Source organism: Engystomops pustulosus, chromosome 3 (genome assembly GCF_040894005.1).
Source record: "Engystomops pustulosus chromosome 3, aEngPut4.maternal, whole genome shotgun sequence".
Classification (NCBI taxonomy): Eukaryota; Metazoa; Chordata; class Amphibia; order Anura; family Leptodactylidae; genus Engystomops; species Engystomops pustulosus.
Window position 1 is genome coordinate 168410989 of NC_092413.1, and position 23590 is coordinate 168434578.

A 23590-nucleotide genomic window follows, 5' to 3' on the forward strand; every position below is an offset into this window, starting at 1 on the left:
AATCTGAGCCAGCTAACCAGGTGAAAATGTTACTTTAAAACATAACAAAGCCATATAAATGTGTTATCTCCATATGTGCACTAGCCTAAATATTAAAAGGTCATTTGGTTCACACAGTAAAAAAAAAAAAAAAAACTTTAAAAACTCAAAGCTTGTAAGAAAATGGTGTAATTGCACTTCATCAATTTCACGGAATTTGCAACTTCTTTCCAGCTTCTTCTGGATGAAATGTTAAATGGTGGCGCTCGGAACTACAATTTGTTTTACAGAAAACAATCCCCATACAGCTTTAAAGGAAACCTACCATGAGGAATCTACTATGAGAAGTAGATCTGATGGTAGATTTCTTCTGCCTGCCTCTGCCTAATCTGTAATGTAATAATCCTGGAACCTAACCTAACTTGTTAAAAACTTTATTTTAGTAATATGTAAATTAACTGCCCCAGTAGCCTCTACAGTTAATTTACATATTACGAAAATAAAGTTTTTAACAATATAGATTAGGCTCCAGGATTTTTAACTTACAGATCATGGCAAAGGCAGACAGAAAGAATCTACCATCAGATCAACTTGGGATAGTAAATTGCTCATGGTAGGTTTCCTTTAATGGGAAAAAAAAAAAGAATGTAAAGAGGTTTTGGAAAAAAGTTAATCCTCATATACACAAAACTGACTATGGCTTCACGCAAGTTTGTTGAAAGAGGAGGCAAGCTTAAAAAAATAAATAAATACTTTATGGCATCTGACATTGTTCCAGGGACTTAATCTGCCATATAAATTGGGAATTTTTGCTTCCTTCTGCCATGAGACTTCTGGAGTTTTAGTTTTATCTTCCACCTCTATAGGACTCCAGGTTTGACTTGGTGTATTTGAGTAATTATTTACCCTAATCTACTATGTTACAAAGACTATGATGCTATGAATATTTCATTTCTCAAGTTGAAAGAGGTTTTAAGCTATGAATCTTTTCTTAACAGGATCAGTTATATTTCACTTTATAGTAAGGTTATAGTATAGACCTTTCTAAACAAAAAGTCTTATTGTACATACTCCCAGCTACCACCCTGTAGTAAGACAGGAGATAAATTTAGCAAGTCGGAAAAGCAATATAACATTTAGATGCAACATTTAATTGGTTTGCTGCCTAAACCAGAGTATGTTAAGTCAATGTTATCACCAGCTTGTTAAGAAGAAAGAGTTTGCTCTACTACCACTTAGTATAAAATGTTGAAAATTAAAAGTCGGAAAATTAAATATCAAGGTACCATTATTAATATTCGAAAACTGCACGTTTCAACAATTTTATCCTGATATTTAGACATGAAAGGAATGATTAGAACCACATTTTCATAAGGGGGAAAGCCAATGCTGACCTTCCTTTTATTAGACTACAATTTGCTTCACCACTGTTTTCTTAAGCTATACGAATGGTTTATATACCTTAACAGCGCGCCACAGATGGCTCTGATTAGGTTTAACAGGACAAGGTACCCATTGAATAACTTTCACAGACTCCTTCCTAATGGGATATAATAATAAATCTGATATGGGGAGATAAAAATAACTATACACCAATCATATCCCATCGACGATAAATTATTTGGAACTGACGTTCCAATAAGGGAAAAAAACCCTCAAATGAGACATAAATAAACCACGCACATAAAAAAAAGAAAAAAAAGAGTCAAAACATGCAATGTCTTCTGCCAACTTGTATCCTTTAATACGAACAGCTGTCAACATTTTACATATAGATGCCACTAACTACTAAAATCTGGCAAATGTCAAAATTCCATTTGGCTTCTTTTTTGCTTCCCCTTCTTAATGCTTAATGACCAATTCCTCTGAGATGCCCTTAAAAGCCTCCATATTGTCCTTGGGAAGAAACTTTCTCTCACCAATCAATCAGAAAGCAGTCGGAGGACTGTGATGAAATGTGCAACGTTGTTTAACTCAGCGAAGGAACATAGAAATGGAAGCTTTATTAAAAGAAAGTCGTCTCGTGTGGGGTGGAGGGGGCAGGAACCAGGGAAAATATTTGCTATACAGAGAAGTTAATATCCAATAAGGAGTAAGAGTGATGAAAGAAAGCAGAGTCGCAGTGGAAACCCAAATACACTGACAGACACAATTATTTTAATAATTGCTAATGAACACAGTCAAGTGCCTTTAAAAAAAAAAAAATTTGCTTAGGCTACGCCAGGCTTTGACCTCAACCTGTATAAGTGCATTTAGACCTGAGCCCACCACAACTGATTAACGGTGCTAGTCAAGGCCAGGGTAGAGTAGAAGGGAAATTTTTTTTAAAGTTTTTTTTTCCTCCCCATCACATGGCCCTAAGCATAGTTAAATGAACCTTAAAATGGCTACAAACAGCTCAATGACTACACAGAGTCCTGCCAATTAGAAATAATTAGGGATTCATTTTGGTGGTAAGTCTTTTTAAGTGCATACATAATGATGCAATGATGCTTATTAGCGATCTTATACGAGCTACGCTCAAACAGCCTGAAATAATTATGCAACTATCACAAAGCCTTGCACATCTCTGTACTTCACCTTAATGTATTTAAAAATCCACTTCATTACCTCCAGTAATTAATCCTCCATTAATTGCAGGAAAAGCCCAGTTTACCGTGCTTCGTCTCTAATTATCATCTTATAAATAGTTATATTTCTAATTAATGTGTTCATTAAGCTGGATATCTTTCTCAAAGCCACGCTAAGAGCAAAGGTTCCGCTTGTTCTCTCAACAGTCTAACTAGCCATAAGGTTGGGCCATTTTGGTTGTATTTGCTTTTATTTTATTATATTCAACCTCCTAATTGGCATTTAAAACCTAATTTGGAAGAACTTCAAGAAGAGTATATAAGGAAAATAGGAAAATCTTTTTCCCTTGTATTACAAAAGCTTCCAGCTTTAAGAGGAAAACTTTCTTATGAATAAATTTGCAGTATTCGGGAAAGCACTTCTGGTATAAATTAACTTTGCCATTACAGTACAGAGCAAAATGGTGCATGGAGCAGGAATATTATGTCCCATTGTTACACATATTCTTTCCTCTAGCACTACCACATAATCAAATACTGAATAAACAAGTTAAATAACACTATTACAGGGTGTCCTATAACATACACTAGGCCTTGATAATGTCCATGGGGATTCCAACTTAAAGAGAACCTGTCACTCAGTATGTAATTTTTAGCTGGTGATAGGTTCCAATAGCCAGCGCTATGCCAATTTTATAATAATAATAATTTTAAAATAATAAATTACATTGTCAGCTGTGTGACAACAAGTCATTAAATTCACAAGACTCCAAAGAAAATTCAGAGAAGGAAAATAATTACACCTTATGGTCAGTTATGTAAATATATAAAATATTTTTTTCCTAGGCCATCAGAGAAGGGTCACCATTGCCATCTTAGCTACTATGTATTTGGATTGAGGTAAGGACAAGTTGTAGAGGGTCAGTATCCCATTTTAATTGGGGACTACAGAAAGAGAAAGGAAGACACAGCATACAGCTTGGCCTAGAACCTATCTCAGGAGTGCCGTGCTTTAAAAATAACAAGATTGGAATAGCATTAGGGGCTTTTTACCTTACAGTTTTGTCTTTCGGCAGACCTGTCAGTAGAAATTTACTTAATAAACTCATACTATTATGTTGTCAAGCAAATTAACACCTTCCAGATCATGTTTCTTTCATGGCCTATCGTGGTGGTATAATTCAGTTGTGGTTGTGACATCTGCTAAGGGCACTGAGGCTAGAGCAGCTTCCCAGATTTCCCATAATGCTGATCTCTCCTCTCATTCACAAACTAGCAGTTCAGCCAATCACACAGAATCTCAGGCTGAAACCTCTCCTCAGCATTACTCACATCCATGCAGAGTGCTTTATTATTATTATTATTTGTTGACCCAAAAGGCCATAGCCTGCATGTTCCGTTTCATTATACAGATTGTCCTTAACATCCAGAATAGAAGGGCAGAAGGGAGAGGGGCCAAGACAGTATGAATTAGGGGTAGCTGCAGCTCTAGAAAAAAAAAAACGTAATAAACTTTGCAGTTATGCTTTAAAGTAAAATAGTTGCATAAAAAGTCAGGGAGGAGGAGAGCTCCGCACTGAACACACTGGAGCAGATTTACTTACCCGAACCTGTCGCGATCCCGCGGTGTGTTGTCAGCCAAGAATTCGGGTCAGCAGCGATTCACTAAGGTCGTTCATCCAATTTCCTGCATGTGTTACTTCCGCGCTGAGTTCACCTTCTTCTTCCTGGTGCATATAAGTGCTTGATCTTGCGACACGATTTTGTTTTTAAATTCTGCGGTTTGTCTGAATCCGTCTGGTTGTCCGACGGCACGCCCCCTGATTTCTGTCGCATGCAAGCCGGCGCCGATGCACCACAATCCGATCGCGTGCACTAAAAACCCGGGGCAATTCGGCGCAAAATGTAAATAATCACGAAACCCAACGAAAGTCCGGCATTCGGACCCTTAGTAAATGTGCCCCCCTGAGTTCTCCCCAGAGTTGCCTCTGCTGTGATTCGGCATCATTCTCTATATTTCAGGAGGATCCGTTACCTATATCCATTGACGCAGGACTGTCAGCGAAGGGGCTATTCTGAGGGGGGGGGGGGGGAGCTTGACTTGAGGGCTTAACTCTCCGTCACCTTAACTGGATGATGATGCAATACTAGACCATAAGCATGATCTGGAAGGTATTATCTTGTTTGACATCATACTGGTAGTGGTTTATTAGGTCATTTTCCATTTAAATACCCATGATATGGAAGGTGCTGTGCAGTGTTTGTAGAATATACCATTACACAGGCGATGTTTCTCAGCTATACCCTAGTGTACAAGGGACTACAGGAGAGCATAACCTGGAATAATGTCTGTATTTGGAAAAATATTGTATTCCTAGCTTGTGTGAATGAAAACGCAATGTTTCGAACCCCTGAGGGGTATGCAAGATCAATTAATTTTACAGACACTCCCAGAATGCACGGGTTCTGGAAGTGAGTTAGATTTGTCTGCACAGCCTCCAGATAAGGCACAACAATAAATCAAAACCCTGAATGGCTGAAAGACCCCTTTCACTAGCCTCAGTGAAACAGAACCTTATCAACCCAATAAGCTGGCACCAGTTCTCCTTTGATATAAGCCTGATCCATAACGGGATTAAATAGGGTGGGGAACCAACCCAGTAGCATGTATATAAACTGAGACATGGACATGGGGACTCGTGGATCAAGATAAAAGAGCAACACAGGTTAAATTTTATATTTAATTGCCTTAAAATACAAGGTTAGGACTACAAGTATCAGCAATTCAGTATGTTAGTTACCTTGTGTGGGCCTAATGGAAACTTAAAGATTCTTCCTGCGACGGTGATGGCAACACGTTTCCCAAAAAAAAGAGCATGGGCGTCAGTGATGTTTTGATTATATTTGGTGCAGATACACCCCTGCAAACCACCAGTAGGGCTTTGAGGACCCTCCTACCTGGTATTAAATCCAGAATCTTGGAGAAGTTCTCCATCTCCATTCAGAGATATTTGTATCTCTGTGTACAAGAATCCTAGAATATAAGATACAATCCCCTGCCCATACAGAATCCAAAAATGTATTTGCCCTTGGGCTGAGATGGACCATAACCCCTAACTGTCCATAACCAACATATTGGTCTAAGATTCGACCATTTGTCTCAGGTTTAAAAATGGAGAGAAGACTCAGTCGGTAAAACAGTCGGTGACAGGCTGGCCAAGGGAATCCTTTAAGGTTAAACCTCCTGTGGGGTTTATGACACTTTTAGCTTTAACTAAATTAAGTTATTTGGGATGAGGCTGGAGAAAGTGAGGGATTTTTGCCAAAACGGAGGGTCATAGAAGGCATTATTTATCACAGCTTCTATAAATCATTTAATTTATATATACTTGTGTATAAGCCAAGTTTGTCAACACAAAAAATGTGCTGAAAAACCTCACCTCAGCTTATACACGAGTCAATAAAAATAAACTTACATAATTACCTTTCAGCACCCCCTATGCTCGTCACGTCTGTCTTCTCAGCGATGCTCCCATCACCGCAGCTCCTCGTCTGTCTTCTGTCTGCTATAACAGCCAGCAGAGCCAGGGCCATGTGCTCTGCTGGTTGGCTGGCTGGCTAATAAAGGGGGTTGGCTGGCTGTATACTAAAGGGGGTTAGCTGGCTGCCTGAATACTAAAGGGGTCTAGCTGGCTGTATACTACTGGGAGGCTGTGACCAATGCATTTCTCACCCTCGGCTTATACTCGAGTCAATAGGTTTTCCCACTTTTTGGTGGTAAAATTAGGGGCTTCTATTATATATTAAATTCCCTGGACATCAGGCTGTAACGTTACTGTATGTTATATTATATTGCATACCAAAAATGTCCAAAACTAAATAGTATAATGGAGAGGTCTACTAAATACCAGGGGCTGCCAGTGAGTACCAACATAAAATTGAAATGAGTGACTTTTCAACATTTCAGGAATTACAGTGCTTTCTAGGTATAAAAATAGTGACAAACTCCCTTAAAATGTGGAAACAGATGTCCAATTTCCACTTATATAATAGAGATAAACAAAAATCTAACAGACACTCATTGTGTGACAGTTTCAGTCCACTACTTATATGACAAGTATGTTTGGTGGTGGTCCTTGCAGTATGTGGGGGCCACTACCTTCCTAAATAAGGGGATCACTTGTGCTGTGCATGAAGCCATTTTCATCAACCTGAAGTGTGTCAGGCTATTTAATGCTCCCTGGGGGGGAATAAGGTGCTATATTAATGGCTTGTTTAAACCCACAGTGAACATTATTCTTAAACATTACATACGTTGCAGCCCATTTCTCAATATTTTTCTCCTAGCAAGATCAGTGGGTGTGAACTTATATATCTCTATATGAAATGTTCTAAGGGACCCAAATTAACAAAGAGGTTATGAAAATACATGACAGCATGGCCAGACTCTATGCCACATGCTTTGCACATGCATACGTAACACTCATATTGAAGGGGGGGGGGGGATTTGATGAATTCTACAAATCTTCTCATTGTTGTAAATCTTCAATTTGTTCTGTAAAAATCATCAGTAATCAGGTTTGATGACTTGTCTCCTTTCAAGCAACCTCGGAACACAGAAAATGCTGTTTTCTCTCGATATTTAGTAAAATTATTTCACACAAAATAATGTGGATGTTAGAAAATTTCAGAAAGACAAGTGTGGAAAAACCACTTCGGGTACCGACTAATTGGTCATCACCAGTAATGTGGAGTTTGTTTTTTTAACTACAAAACTGAAAGCATACTTTTAAAGTTTATTAATTATATTTATTGTTACACATCAAGGATTTTAAATTAGTAAAGTTACTTTTTGTTTTTTATTTAAATAAAACTGGTAGTTAGCCACCAAGAATGTAGCTATTTGTAGCCAGGTTTATGATGCAGGACACTTCACATACAAAATGCTCAGATTATACATGATTAGGTCCCCTTTAACAAGTGATTAAATATAAAATGCAACGTTAAAAAGAAAAATTAGCCTAAGCTCTGCATGGCAACACTTTATATTAAAAAAACAATTAGTATTCAAAAATAGTAAAAAAAAAAATGTTTAGTAATTTTACAGAAAGTTAAAGGGAACCTGTCATCAGGGAGGTCATTTTTAACTGGATAGGTTCCAATAGGCTATGGTATGTTCATTTAAAACATGCCTTTGTCAGCTATATGAATAAATCTAGTGGTTTTTAATCTATTATTTTACATTGCCAGCATGTTGTAAGTCCTGGGAGGGGAAGGGGTTGCTGAAAAGGCACAAGTTGTCTTCTCCACATTCCTAACTGTCCGGGGCAGGGCATTCTGGAGAATTGGCACATTTTATGAGAAGTCTTGAATAAGGGAGTTGCAGTTTGTAATGGCAAAATATTAATCATTGATCGATCAAGAGCATACTTAGGGTAGAATGAGATAAGGGAGGAAATGTAAGGATATTCGGCACCATGGAGAGACTTGTAAAGGAGGGAGATCTGTTTCAATTGTATACAAAAGTTAATGGGCCCCCAGCGTAGTGCCGGGCGCCGAGCGGAGGCCCCCAGCGTAGTGCCGGGCGCCGAGCGGAGGCCCCCAGCGTAGTGCCGGGCGCAGAGCGGAGGCCCCCAGCGTAGTGCCGGGCGCAGAGCGGAGGCCCCCAGCGTAGTGCCGGGCGCAGAGCGGAGGCCCCCAGCGTAGTGCCGGGCGCAGAGCGGAGGCCCCCAGCGTAGTGCCGGGCGCAGAGCGGAGGCCCCCAGCGTAGTGCCGGGCGCAGAGCGGAGGCCCCCAGCGTAGTGCCGGGCGCAGAGCGGAGGCCCCCAGCGTAGTGCCGGGCGCAGAGCGGAGGCCCCCAGCGTAGTGCCGGGCGCAGAGCGGAGGCCCCCAGCGTAGTGCCGGGCGCAGAGCGGAGGCCCCCAGCGTAGTGCCGGGCGCAGAGCGGAGGCCCCCAACGTAGTGCCGGGCGCAGAGCGGAGGCCCCCAGCGTAGTATGGAAAGGAAAATAAACCTGGCTGCTGAATTCGATATAGACTACAATGTAGAGAATTTAGAGGAAGACTGAAAAATGAAAGAGAATCAGAGCAACAATTAGAGGTTTTACATGTCATTTCCATAAAGGATATTACAAGAAAATAAAAATAAAATTCCACAGAGGGTGAGGACACCTGGTTCAGTTATGGCTAACTGACCACAATGTAGGGTAGCAATCTAGTGAATGAGAGTTCAACAAATCTCATCCAAATACTGCAGATAATAACTAACTGCACAATAAATATTTAGCTTGTCAATTACTAATGTCGTTTCTACTGCTGCTTTCAGATTTAGCCAGTATTGTGTGTCTTTTTATTAATGAACATAAATGTTTTACTAAACATTGGTATTTATTTACAAAGAAACATGAATGTTACTAGAAATTAGAATGTTTTCCAAACCAAAACTGTTATGGATCCCATATACTGCAAGGCTGATAAAGTTGAAAATCTGTGAAACCACAAACAAACGCAATTTCCACCAGTACTGCATTTGAGAAATGGCCTCTATGTGGAAACCTACCCTTTGACTTCGGGTCTAATGAAATCCTTAATATCCATTCTGGGCTGAAGACATATCCCAGATTATCACATACCAGTTAAAAAAAAACCAAACGGTATACATATATACTCTGTTGAACATATAATATATGGTTTCCACTATCCAGCTTAGTAGTTGACGGGCCAATAAAATTCTCATACCGAAAAGTATCTTCTTTAAGTACCTAGTACTATTTCAATTCAATATTAAAAATCCCATTTCTTTGAATAATATTCATACTCCGAGGCCATTTTTGCACATATTCAATATCATAGAAGCGTGTATCTCCATTCCTTTCTTCATATCCTGTCACGGTATCAATCACTGCCTCCTGTCCACTCAATCCAGTTTTGATTTATCAGCCAGCGTCTTTCTGGACTCCATAACTCGACCCAAACCATTTTAACGAGACAGTGACAAATAGCCCCCTGTATCACATCAACCTGTTCCACTTAGTAAACTAAGACACAGAAACGGTGACATCTCCACATAAAGCGCTCCATTCCCCCGACTGATGTATATTAATGAGGAGATGCGATTTGAAATGCCTCTTCCACATCACCATCTAATATGATCGAATTAGGAAATGGGATGATTTATTAAATTTTGCAGAGCTGAAATACTCCTTTGTGTCGTTCCATGTGAGGTTTGGAGAAGGAGCTGTTGCTTTCAATTTCTCTGCAGAGGACATATAGGAGTTTCACAGACAAATTATTGTCTCAAGGAAGCAAAATGTTATTAGGCAAATGCTCAATAATGTGAAGCTAAATCAGGTTTTTTTTTTTTGGTAAATCCTAATTTAATGTAAATCACGGTTCCTATGCTGCAATTCAGTTTGCGTTCTTATTAAGTCCCATTTGCATCATCTAATCTCGCTCCAGGATACTTTTAAATTCATAGATCAAATCTGTAGGAGATATACATACATACACAAACACATACATATAAAACACAAAAAGAAAAAGAAATGGGCAGAGACGATGCAAGACCCAGTAAATTCATAAAGAGTTGATCATACATTTTAATATGATTACAGTAGTTTGTAAACATAATGAAGCAGTAGTTGTATTAATACATGTAATTATATGACCAGAAAGCTGCCTGATAACGTTTAATGGTATGTACAACTAATTGTCGTTGCTGACTAAGGAATGAATATCTGTTTTATTTGTCGTAATAATTGTTTAAAACTATTTATGCCTTTGCCAACTTATTTTTTTCTTTCTTGCATAATATATTTATATTTTACCAGTAGAGATGTATTACAACATTTCTACCCCCAAACGGTTTAGATGTATGGCTAAACAAAATCTATTCTTAATGCAGCAGCCAGGCTGGTCTGTTAGGCCAAACGCTACACGGATGCCTCCAGTTTGTGCCAATCACTGCACTGGCTGCCCGTCTCCTTCCATATTCACTTTAAAATAATAACCCTCATCCACAAAGCTCTGAATAATGCTGCACCTCCCTATCTCTCTTCTCTCCTCTCAGTCTATCGCCCTTCCCGTACTCTTCGATCTGCCAGTGATATTAGATTAATCTCCACCTTAATTCGAACCTCCCATGCACGTCTCCAGGACTTCTCCCGAGTTGCTCCAATTCTCTGGAATGCCCTTCCCTGGACTCTCAAACTAATACCCACCCTCCAAAGCTTCAAACGTGCTCTTAAAACCCATCTCTTTAGGCAAGCCTATCACACTCGCTAACTGCATGAAACGTCAACTCTCCCTTTACTAATCCATCCTATGTCCTATCTCCCATCTGTTATCTGGTAAACAGCAGATATATAACAAGCTCCAGGCTTGGCTGCAGTCTTTTTCACCTAGGACCCTGTACATAAGATGGCGGCTGATGGCTGGTTCAAGCAGCAACATCGTTGTTTAGTAAATTATTTATTAAATTACTTTATATTGTTCCCTTATAAAGAATGGCTGGACCATTATACAACCTCTTGTGTCACCCCCTCATCCTCATAGTCTGTAAGCTCTTGTGAGCAGGGCCCTCACTCCTATTGTTCCATATGACTGTTTGTTCTTTGTAATGTAATATAGTTGTATATGTCCCCTATGATTTGTAAAGCGCTACGGAATTTGATGGCGCTATATAAATAAAGATTATTATTATTAAAACACAGCACAGCTACCATTCCCATATCCCCTCATGCAGGAGCCTCTACTACAAATGTTCAGGATGTCCTGATGCCTCCCATCCAATCTCACAGCAGACAGCTCAGTACGATACAGGAAGTCCTGTTGTCCTTGTCCCTTATCCCTGCCTACTCCTCCTGCCATCTCCCATTAGATAGCACAGTCTGACACAGCAAGTTCCCTCCTTCAACCACACCCCTTCCCCTCTGTTTATAAAACTATTCACTGCCCGCTTTTTCCTCTCCCATATCTTGTAGTGTTGACAGCTAAAAGAGAAGATCTTGTGATGACCTTCTCCAGGCCCATTTCACACAATGTATGTTAGGCCCGCACCGGGACCCAGGCATTACATATGTTCTGCCAGAGAAGGGAGTATTGCAGTCGGGCCGTACACATGGGAAAAGATAGAGTAAGTTCTACTTTTTTCCCCATCTACAGTACCGTATGGTGGGTAATACGTTGATTCATATGGATTAAGGTAATGCCCATTGAAATGAATGAGGCTGTATGCTACCCAAAAAGATACGGTTGCATACAGCTAAGAGTATCAGATGAGAAAACTTCTTTGCAAAGAAAAGAATAAACAGCCTAGGGCAGTGATGGCGAACCTTTTAGCAGCCGAGTGCCCAAACTGAACCCAAAACCCTCCTTATTTATCGAGAGGTGCCAACCAAAAATTAAAGTAACTTATTGCTCCCTGCTCAACAACTTCATATTTGCCTCCTGAGCAACAGGACAGCAACACAGTAGAAACATGTACATTTTTTATACTTTTGGATTCTTTCCAGTGTCCCTCCTTACACAGAGAATCATGGGGCCAGCAGGAGGTCCTCCAAAAATAATTTGGCCCCGTCTACTCATTCTCCCTCTTCCTACAGTCCCAAGTAGCAAAGTAAGTATCAAAATATGACTGAAAGCAGCATCTTTTAAGTTGCTTGGAACTGCAGGACAATACTTTGAGTCCTGTCTAGTGTTCTGGGGCGATGGCCCGGGTGCCCACAGAAAGGGCTCGGAGTGCCACCTCTGGCACCTGTGCCATAGGTTCGCCACCACTGGCCTAGTGCGTCTTATTCTACTAAAGGAACCTAGTACTTTGTGCGAAAGAAATTAATAAAAAAATTAAGGTGTCCATACCCATCCAATAAGGTATTTCTGCTAAAAACACATATACACCAAAGGTTACAACAAATTTATTCATATAACATGTTTTTACCATCCATTCTGTTCATCCTGAAATGTCTGCCCCCTTGGCCTTGGTGCAGTACTCCCCAAGTTACCTCCACCCGCCTACTGGTCTTCTACTACAGTTCCAGTCATTACAATGTTACAAAACTATTGTGCTTTTTTGTAATATAAGATTACAAGCATATTTCCTCCACTAAAAGAACTGTTATACAAAGGGGCTGGCGTCTTAGCCTTTGCCCAACTGTATTACACTTTTTCCATAATAATATCTCTACCCTGTATATCATACTAGTATGAGGCTGCCATTGCTCTCCGCATGCCTTCCTAGTTCACTCATCAGCCAAAGACAGAGGAACAGGGGAAAACAAATCTCAATGATAAAATTCAATATCAATATCTTTTTACAGTCAAGTAAATAATTACAGCAAAAAAAGAATTTTTGACAGCAATTACAGATTTAGGTTGGAATCACATAGGAGGTTTTCATAGCCAATGGCATGGGAGAGGAAAACCATCAGTCTTCACATTTTCACTTGTGCTTAGGCACCTAAAATTGTGTTGAACCATTGAAACACAAAACCTACTTGGGAAATTTCAGCACTTAAGCTTAACCCCTTAACGCTGAAGCCACTTTTCACCTTCCTGACACGGCCCATTTTTTCAAATCTGCCCTGTGTCACTATAAGTGGTTATAACTTCGGAACGCTTTAACATATCCAAGTGATTTTAAAATTGTTTTCTTGTGACACATTGTACTTCATGTTAGTTGAAAAATTTGGGTGGTATGTTTTGCATTTATTTATGAGAAAATCAGATATTTGGTGAAAATTTGGAAAAATTCTTGATTTTCGAACTTCAAAATGTTCTACTTTTTTCATACATAGTCATAACCGCAAAAATCCTTAATAACTAACATTCACCGAATGTGGACATTATGTGGACATGGTTTTTTATGCATACTCTTATTTTTGTAGGATGTTATGGGGCTTTGAACGTTAGGTGCAATTTTTCACATTTTCATAAAAAACACAAAATCCGGCTATTGAGGGACCTGCTCAGGTTTCAAGTCACTTTGAGAGACCTAAATAAAAGTAAATCCCCATAAATTACCCCATTATAGAAACTATACCCCTAAACGTACGTAAAACAACTTTTATGAAGTTTGTTAACCCTTTAATTGTTTTACAGGGGTTAAAACAAAATCGGATGCAATTTTGAAAGGGAAATTTTTGGGGCTAAATTAATGTGTTTTTCAAAAAATGTACAAATTTTCGGTGGATAAAATACCAAAACGCTCCACAAAATTTGATACCCTATCCCTCCCACATATAACAATACCCCATATGTGGTGGTAACCTGCTGTATGGGCACACGCCAGGGCATCGAAGGGAAGCTGCGCCATTCAGAGCAGATTATGCATTGTCACTTTTTATTGGCTATACAATCTTTATTTTTCGGGCAATTTGGACATATAAGAGCTTATTTTCTGCGACATGAGATGCACTTTACAAATACTTCATTTTAGTGGGTCATTAGCTAATTGATGGGGTTTTATTAACTCTTGAATGTATGAGTAAAAAGAAAATTGTCAATTTTGGTTTCCTTTCTTTTTGTATTTTTTTGGGGTTGTACGCCGTTAATTAAAAATACTATATTATCTTTATTCTATAGGTCACTACGATTACAGTGATACCTCATTTATATAGTTTTTCATTTATTTTTACAATTTTACTGGATAAAAACTAATATAGAGGAAATCTCATTTGTTTTTGCATCGCCATCTTTTCGGAGACGTAACTATAATAGTTTTTGGTTGACAGAGCTAGTTTAGGGCTTATTTTTTACGTGTTGAGTTGTTCTTTTCAGTAGTACAATTTTGGTGCACATAACTCTTTTTGATCACTTTTTAGAACATTTTTGTGTAGAGATTTTATAAAAAATGTACATTTTTGGCGTGTTTTACGGGTTTTGTTTTTACGGCGTTCACCGAGCGGGTCCAATAATGTTTTTGAGTTATTGTACGGATTGTTACGGACGTGGCGATACCAAATATGTGGTTTTTTTTGGCGATTTTGTGTTTTTTTTCACTTTATTGCATGTGTATAGGGAATATTTGTGTTTAGGGGACTTTAACTTTATTTAATTCTTTTTATTAAAAATTATTTTATGTAGTGTTTTTAACATTTTTTATTAACTTTTACAGGTTAGCTTGAACAAGTGATCCACTGATCACTTGTTCAAGCTCTTCTTCACATTACACAGTGTAATACAGATGTATTACACTGTGTAATGTAACACACTGAGCATGCTGCGCATGCTCAGTGTGTTACAGCCGGGTCCTGCCAGAAGGCACGGACCCGGCTCACAGAAGAGGATCGCGCAGCCCCGGGCACCAGCAGTCCCGGGGCTGCGATCGGAGAAGCGGACACCCCCCCCCCCCCGGTACGCGCCGCGGGGGGGTCCAATTCTTCTCAAATGCCCCTAGCACGCCGCATTCAGCGCGACCGCGGCGTGTCAGGGGTTAACACCCGCGATCGGAGAAATCGCGGGTATATAGCCGACACCCGCAGCTTCTGGCGCGGGCTCCGTTCTGGAGCCGGCGCCAGAAGCATGACGTACTATTACTGCATTTTGCGGGAACGCACCTCCCGCCATGCAGTAATAGTACGTCAAATGTCGGGAAGGGGTTAAAGTACTTTATAAAGACATTTATAAAGATAACAAAGCAAATCTGCATGTTAAAAAGGCTGACCAGGTTGACATGTACTTTTGTTGGTAATGTACCAATGTAATCTATGCACTTTCTATGCCTAGGAGGCAAGCAGCATTTCACGGACAGACCATGGCCATGTGAGTGAGGTTACACTCAGAAAAATGTTTTTTCCTCTACCCACAAATTACAGATGTTTTGTGGATTTTTGTGTTCAGTGTGTCTTCAGGGTTTTCAAGGTTTCTGAGCCATGTCCACAAAAACGGATCGTGTGTCACCTGTATGTCATTCGTATTAGCGAATTTGCATTAAAAAAATGGAGGACTGGCAAATGACATGAGTAGCTGCAGCACTGCTATGGCCAGTATGGGTCAGTGCACATAAGCAAGGTGTCAGAGAAATTCCAGTACTTCAATGATTTTACTTTTATCCAATTAATATGATATGAAAACTATATTTTTTGTATTACACATTAGAAATATCATTGAATGCAAATAATTTAACTTTATAAAATGTTTCTCAAGTTATGATATGGCTCACAAGAGATATTATAACAAGAAATACCTGGATGTTCTGGACCTGTGAACTTTGCGTGACTTTACCCGATCTCGGGACCTGCTGGAGCTACGTTTCCTTCTTGAACTGTATGAGGATGCACTGCTGGAACGGTGCCTGCGTCTAAATAAAAAAAGAAAAAAAAAAAAGTTAATTGTGTGGTCTCTTAGCCAAATTAATGAAAGCTAAGCAGATATGCCCGACCTTAACATTAGGTAAACATATAAACTTCATAATGTTGAAACACTGCACCGTTATATTGATATCATGATGTATGTAACTTGCTAAGGGCACCCGAGTACTCACTGAAACTCCCTTAGGCTCGATTCACATGTCCGCATAGGAAGGCCATGAGCTATCCACAAAAACAGCAGCTAGCTCACGGGGGCCATTGACGTGTGTTATGAATGGACACAGCGCGGTAAACTCACGGTGTCTCACAGCACATTATGTCCAAGCCATTCAGCTGCTCCGGAAAAGATTAAGCAAGTTCTGTAGCTGCTCGGCTTCGCAGAGCAGCCGCATAGCTTTCTATGGCTTGCGGCTAGAGCCCCTGTTTGATCAAACGGATGTGTGAATGGAGCCTAATGGTGATATTCCCCCTATTTTCCTGATACTAGGTCAAGATGAGTTTGTAGGTGTGGAAGTCAGGCAATGTGAGGCAGATCTCAGACTTAGGGTCCCTCACTTCCCATGAGGCTTTGCAACTAAACAATGATGGAAGACCAACATAAACTTTTAGTGATTATGTTCACTGCCACGTGTCGTTCCCTGTGAATGACCTTTATGCCTATAGGAGAAATAATTTCCTGACCAGTGAAAACATGAGTGGTCAGTGCTACATCAGATAAATAATAAGCCAAGAGTTCTACGCTTGCTTTTAGATAGAGAAGACTCAATGATGCTACGCAGCAGGTAACCAGAAGTGAATCTGCTGTGTGAGAAGTCCAGCAGCATGGAGCAGAGATTGGATGGTGCTGTCATCTGTGGCTCTCTGCAAAGTTGGGGGTTGAAGCAGCATGTTATTAGTTAGCGTTTAATACTCTAAACATTAGGATTTTACCAGCATACATGCATAATGTGGAGTGAATAGATTGATGAAACAGATTCCCTTTTTGTAAAATGCATTTTGATATAGGGGAAGCAGTGCAAAAGTCCGGAGATGTTCAATCAGCTCAAAGTGCCCTAAATGATATTTCATATATTAACTAACCTTTTATCGTAAGAGTGGGAGCTGGAGTATGCGTCTCGTGACCGAGATCTGGATCTCCTTCCCGATTTCTTATGACTGCGTGTTCTCCCATCTGACGAGCTGCTGGAAGAAGAGCGTCTGCGATGCTTCTTTTTTTTGCGAGTCCTAGTATCCTCCTCGGAATCTGAAGAGCGTCGACCCATTATGAAACTGTTGATGGACAAAGGAAAGAGGTAAACTTTTTTTTTATCTGAGTTACAATCAATTTTCTAAAAATTGGTAACATTTAAGAGAGTGTTATCCACTTTACCGACAATTAAAAAAAAAAAAAAACACAGAGATGGATCCAACAAAATCATTGTAGCAAGATTTTAATGCTGGTCTGGATACCCATCTGACTAACCAGGACTCATCATAAATTATGTGCACAGTGGAGATCTGGATTGAAATTTAGCAAGCTTTCGACAGTAAACAGGTTTGAAAGTTAGTAAACACAACCAAGGATGATAGTCCTGTCTTTCCCTGACCTTTTCTAAAAGTGTTGGGTGCGATGGAAAACTACTTTTGCACAAAACTTTGCAAACTGGATTTCACTTGTTGTCACCCATTGACTATAATGGAGCTTCTGATAAAGCATGCAGTGTAGATGAGGGAAGAGCCTACAGAGATGTTATGCCTTGTTTTTATGAAGATACCAATTTATAAAATCAATAACTGGGGCATTAATTAAGAGGGAGACAAACCAAGTAACAACTATCTACAATATGTGTGAGAACAGTCTGAGCAGTGGGAGTGTCACCTCAATTTCCTTGTATAAATAGAGCTTCAGGTCATGCAGGAGTTCTGCTACTACTTTAGTATCAATGGAACAAATAATAATCTTTAATAGCTCCATTCTCTGAAGAGCTTTACAAATCAAATACATTACAGACTACAAACATTCATATGGAACAATAGGAGTGAGGGCCCTGCTCGCAAGAGCTTACAGTTGATGAGGATGAAAGGGTGACACACAAGGTATAAGAGCCTGTATAATGGTCCAGCCATTCTTTATAAGGGAACAGTATAAAATAATTTAATAAATAAACCTTAACCAACCATAAGCTGCCATCTTATAAACATATCCAAGTGACTGCAGAGAATCCTGGAGCTTGGTATATACCTGGTGTCTGGCAGATAACCATCAGGAGGAGAACATAGGATGGATTAGTAAAGAGAGTTGACGTTCCATGCAGTTAGCGAGTGTGATAGGCATGCCAAAAGAGATGGGTTTTAAGAGCACGTTTGCAACTTTGGAGGGTGGGTATTAGTCTAATAATCCGGGAAAGGTCATTCCAGAGAATTGGTGCAGCTCGGGAGAAGTCTTGGAGACATGCAAGAGGTTTGAATTAAGGTAGAGATTAATCTAATATTAGACTGAAGAACACTGGTTGGGCGTTAGACTGAGATGAGAGAAGAGAGGTGGGGGATATTGTGCAGAACTACTGGAGAAGGCAGAGCATAGTGCGCTGATATTTCCAGCAGTCCCCACAGAGATAACTGCTGCAAATAGCCTCAATAAATGTGATATTTTACTTACTAGGTCCATACAAAACTACTGTGTTAGGTCCAGTAGACTTATATTACCAGGCTTTTATGTAGGTGAAAAATCAATTTATATCCCAGGATTGTGGCTGGACTTGTATGTGAGATTTCATCACAGACAACAGATCCTCCTACTGAGTAACTGCTGTAGTATTCACATAATCCTGCTACCGGATAAACTCCTAGCAAATTAAGGGTCTAGGCTGTGTTCTGTGAAAAGATCTCGCACCAGTGTGACTTTATGACTATAAACGCATTTCCACAGTCCTGCTGCTGCTACTATCAACAACAGACAAACAGGTAAAGTCTCAAACATCTCCATGGCTGGCACCTAACACGGTCTTGTAGCTTTTTATAGTCAAAACTGCTGGTAGAATAACCTTTAATTATATTAAGTATATTAATAAAATAATGTTCTAAAACGTTTTAATACATGTGGAGCATTTTATGAAAGTCATCAAAAAGTAATTGTTGCCCATAGCAACCAAAATGAAAATTGTGCTGTAATTTTCTCCTATGGGCAACACAGGACATTTACATTTAAACGGTTTCATTCATCAAGTGTTTCACTTCTATACCATTTTCAAGATAACTGTAAGTGGATGATCACGGTCTTGTTTGCAAACCTGTACATAGCCAGTCTGGCCATCATCTGATCAGTGGATGGTTAATGTTCACCTGTCATTCCACTGGTTTCTTTTGCAGATATGATGATGTAAGTACCAATCAGGGACTGCCTAGGAATCAAAGAATTTACTAGGCGAACATCATTTTAATGTTTTGTATAAGCCCAGATGTTACACATTTTTACACTCTAAGGATGGCCATTTATGAAAGTAAGAGTTTGTTGCTGGAGGCATCTCAGGATGATCAGCAAATAAGATAAAATCTTTATTTACATGGCAACATTATATTCTGCAGTGCTTTACAGAACATGGGGGACAAATACAAATAAAATAATATTGTCCAGAGTAATGATGTGGTCAGATGAAACAAAAAGAGTGAGGGCCCTGCTCACAAGTGCTTACATTCTATGAGGATGAAAGGGGGGGGGGCACAGGATGTATAACTGCTTAGTGGGGATGAGCAGACCCCAATTTTAGGTTTGTGGTCCTTCATCAGGAAGATGTGCCTAACCCGGACATGTTGCTCGATGGGCTGCAGAGAAACTTTACGCCCCTAGTAAATAGACATGGCTGAGATTGCATCAGGTATTCACCTGACCAATCACAGCCGAATCAAAGTTTGGGTCGCTCATCTCTAATGCTTAGTCAATAAAGCAACTACAAGGGAATATGTTTCCCTAACATATACTGCTGTGGTATATACAAGAGGATAGTGTGAACAATGTAAATATGCTAAATGGCATAAATAGAAAAGGTTATGACTACAGAAGAGGTACATAAGAGGTTATAGAGGCTGACATATATATATATATATATATATATATATATATATATATATATATATATATATATATACACACACACAGAATGCTTTAAAACTTATGGAGGGTCAGTACTATGGGAAAGGGGGTGTAGCCTGTACTAAGGGGCCTCCTCCACAAAGGACGGAGGACGGGACCCTGGTTTGGGGGACAGTGCACATGCAAACCCCTCAGACTGTGGACAACTGAGCACCAATACACATATCTCCATGCAGGACCCCCTAATGCCATCTGCAGGGTCAATATGACCTGTATGGTCCTGTAATGTCATCGTAGGGACCATACGCAGATAGATAGCCAGCTACATCAGCAGGAACATTACCTCTGCCTTACCCATCACCTGTGAACTGCCCCTGCCCATCATAATACCCACCACACACTGCAACTACCCAACCTAGGCCCAGCTACAGCACCAGGGACCACACAGCATCCTGCGACATCGTGACAGCAGCAGCAGCCTCTCCTACACCTCACCTGCAATGAACCGAGAGTAAAACAGCGGACACCGGGCACACTTACCGGTAAGCACGGCTATCGGTGCTCTTGCTAGTGCCTGACCCACGCTGTACACATCAAACCAGGCCTGAGCAATAGAGCTGAATCCAGCAGGCTCGAGTAAAGGAAGGCGGAGCGATCGATGAGCGGCAGGGTCAGGGCGCTTAGTAGATCGCTGCAGCTGAGTACCAGTATAGCGGATAGTGCGGGCATAGTGTATAGCGCAGCGCATACTGTACACACTGTCATTATATATACATGGATTACTGTCTATACCACATCTCGGTCATAAACGTTGTATTTATTTATATAAACACAATATAAATAACACATGCTTTACAAATCACAGCCATGATGCTTATAATGTGAACACTGTGTCTGTTTACTGTCAAATATACAGTATGTATCACCAAAACCCTTTAAAATACTGTATTTTATATATTTTTGTCATCCATCATCTCACGTTTGTAACATATCAATATCTTATCAATGTCATATTACATCTATGTACTTATACAGCCCATACATATCCAGGCTTCTTTTTTCATCCTTATTCATTTCAATATCTATTTATCATAACATATATTTAACTTACAAATATCTATGTATAAGTGTATCAACTCCATCTTTCTATCTATCCAGTTTTTTTGTTCTCGTTTTTTTTCTATTTTTTAATCTATATCATCTATTTTCTATCTATCATTTATTTATCAGTCTAATATCTTTGCATCTGTCTATTTCACATCTATCATCTATCTGTCTAAATACTAGTTGTCCTATCATCTGATACTTTGCACCTATCTGCAGTTAAGTATATATATATCTTGTCTGTCTTGTCTGTGTTTTAAGTGGTAATCTGAAGCCTGTGAAAAACCAACCTTCATTCGTTTCACCTACTTGTTCTCAAGGGAGCAGATACATCTCATCTTCTTAATCTTAACAATGTATTTCTCTATACTTCTTCCTTGATAAGCTATTGTGTTAATAATATGTGATCAATTGCGATACATTGCAATTCTTGGAAAAAACTATGAATAAATGATATTTCTACTCATTAAATCTTTATGCTGTGTGTAATCACTGGCTTCTGCAACATCCATTATTCTATATGATCTCATAATTACAGTAGGGTTCACCTATAATAGTGTCATCTACGGCAGTCATCTTCTATAAAAATGACTCTGGTAAAGCTCCCTCCCTCTTCGCCACCAGGACCACATTATATGTCAGCAGTAGAAAGCATTTCTGTTCCAATTTAGATGTGAAACCAAAGATCATCGCCAAAACTTAATCAATACCTAAAATCAATAATAAACTGAGGTCTTGTAGGCTGACCCCATAACACAAGAGAAGCCAATATAATAAAGATCATTATGAGTGACACCGTTCTCAATTATATCAGCCAATATAATATATATCAATATGATTATTAAATTATATGTTCACTATCATCATTATTCATTTAGAATATTAAATCTCTCTTATTGCTCTCTGATTTTATATATATATATAAGTATATATATATATATATATATATATATATATATATATATATATACATATATATATATTTGTGTATTGTGTGGAAAAATATATATATAAATGTGTGTGTTTGTATATATATATATATATATATATATATATATATATATATAATTCTTGGTTGAATTGATCATGTTTATGGGACTCATCATTATAAGAACTTGAATGAAATATGAACTGTAATTCTAGGAAGGAGAAGAAGATATAGTTGCTTCCAGTTACATGTATTTTATGTATGATTGATGATAATAAGTTGGGGACTTCTCTCTGTGGTCTCTGGGGCAGCCTTGTGTCCCGTCACTGTAGTTGAAGAGCTGAGGAGGTGAGTGATGTCTCTATCATTACCCCCCACCAGGACAGCCACATACTCGGCTATGCTCAGTTTTGTTCGGACAAGTTCAGTTCTTAAATCCTAGCGGATTTCTTACAGTATCTTTGGAGATGGACGTACTTTTCATACAAATATGTCTTAGCTATATATATATATATATATATATATATATATATATATATATATATATGTGTGTGTGTGTGTGTGTGTGTGTGTGATAATTGTCACTACATTGGGACGACAGTTTTAAACTTTCAATTAAAATTAAAATAATATACTTAAATTAATGTAAGTATATGTGTGTATATAAAAAAATATTACTTTGAGTTCGTATTTTTTAAGCAGTCAATACAAAGTCAATCACAATCATCAGAATTCCACTCTGAGAAAATACAGGTAGTGGGCTAAGTTCTGCTCTCCAGTAGTAGTATTACTGGTGTGAATACATATAAATACTCTTTTGTGGTTTGTTACATTTAGAATTGGTCAGGGAAGGGAAGGAATCAATCCATGCAGCTGAAATTATAGACAATTAATAATAAATGTGTAATGAGCGGATGGGTCCTGATTGCAACATAGCTTTCATATTCGTTCTGCTTTGTATCCTGTGTGCAACTTCTACTAATACTATGTATCAATAATGTCATGTATCTGTCATTACTACAACCAGACTCTACAAATCTGCATAAAGAAGTTCGTTTCATTACTTCACATTGTATAGATTTTTATTTTTTGTATATAGTTAGCTATAATATATAATGTATTTATTATTATTATAATATTGATACAAAATAATCCTAATTATTTCGAGAGAAGTGAATGGTTTATCATTCATATCTGCAACATACTACTTGTTGTAAATATTTGCATACAGTGCATTGAATTAAATAGCCTGCCATATGATAGCAGTTCTTTAATATTTAATTGGTGACAAATTAAATCTTGTGTTGAGTATAAGCTCTGCTGGTAACAATCATGTGACCTGTCCCAGACCACCAGGACCATTGGCCTTTGCCCTGCATTTCTTACATTTAACATCTACTGTGCTGGAGGAGACCATGATCTCTTCTTAAATATTATCATGAATTCTGCACTGGAGACTAGGGGGTCAGTAGTGGACCCCAATGAGGGTGAGCTGTGATGCTAGAGAGATGCCAATCTGTGTGTTTCTCCTCCCATAGCTAGTTCTGCCCACCCATCTCCTCACTCAGGACACAGAGCAGGGGCTGTAAGTAAATTAAAGAGGGCTCGTTGTCTGGATTAGTGGCCAATAGCAG

General features: G+C 39.1%; 1 protein-coding gene across 1 annotated transcript in view; it reads right to left on the bottom strand.

Annotated features, from left to right (window-relative positions):
* Positions 1–20610, bottom strand: part of RSRC1 (arginine and serine rich coiled-coil 1) — a 202775-nt gene extending 182165 nt beyond the window's left edge. Inside the window, exons 1-3 of the mRNA XM_072142927.1 lie at positions 20465–20610; positions 16936–17124; positions 15732–15845 (exon numbers count right to left, since the gene is read on the bottom strand). Of these exons, the coding sequence (XP_071999028.1) occupies positions 15732–15845; positions 16936–17117 (296 nt within the window). The 5' untranslated portion in view covers positions 17118–17124; positions 20465–20610. The remainder of the gene's footprint in view (positions 1–15731; positions 15846–16935; positions 17125–20464) is intronic.
* Between the last annotated feature and the right edge of the window lie 2980 nt (positions 20611–23590).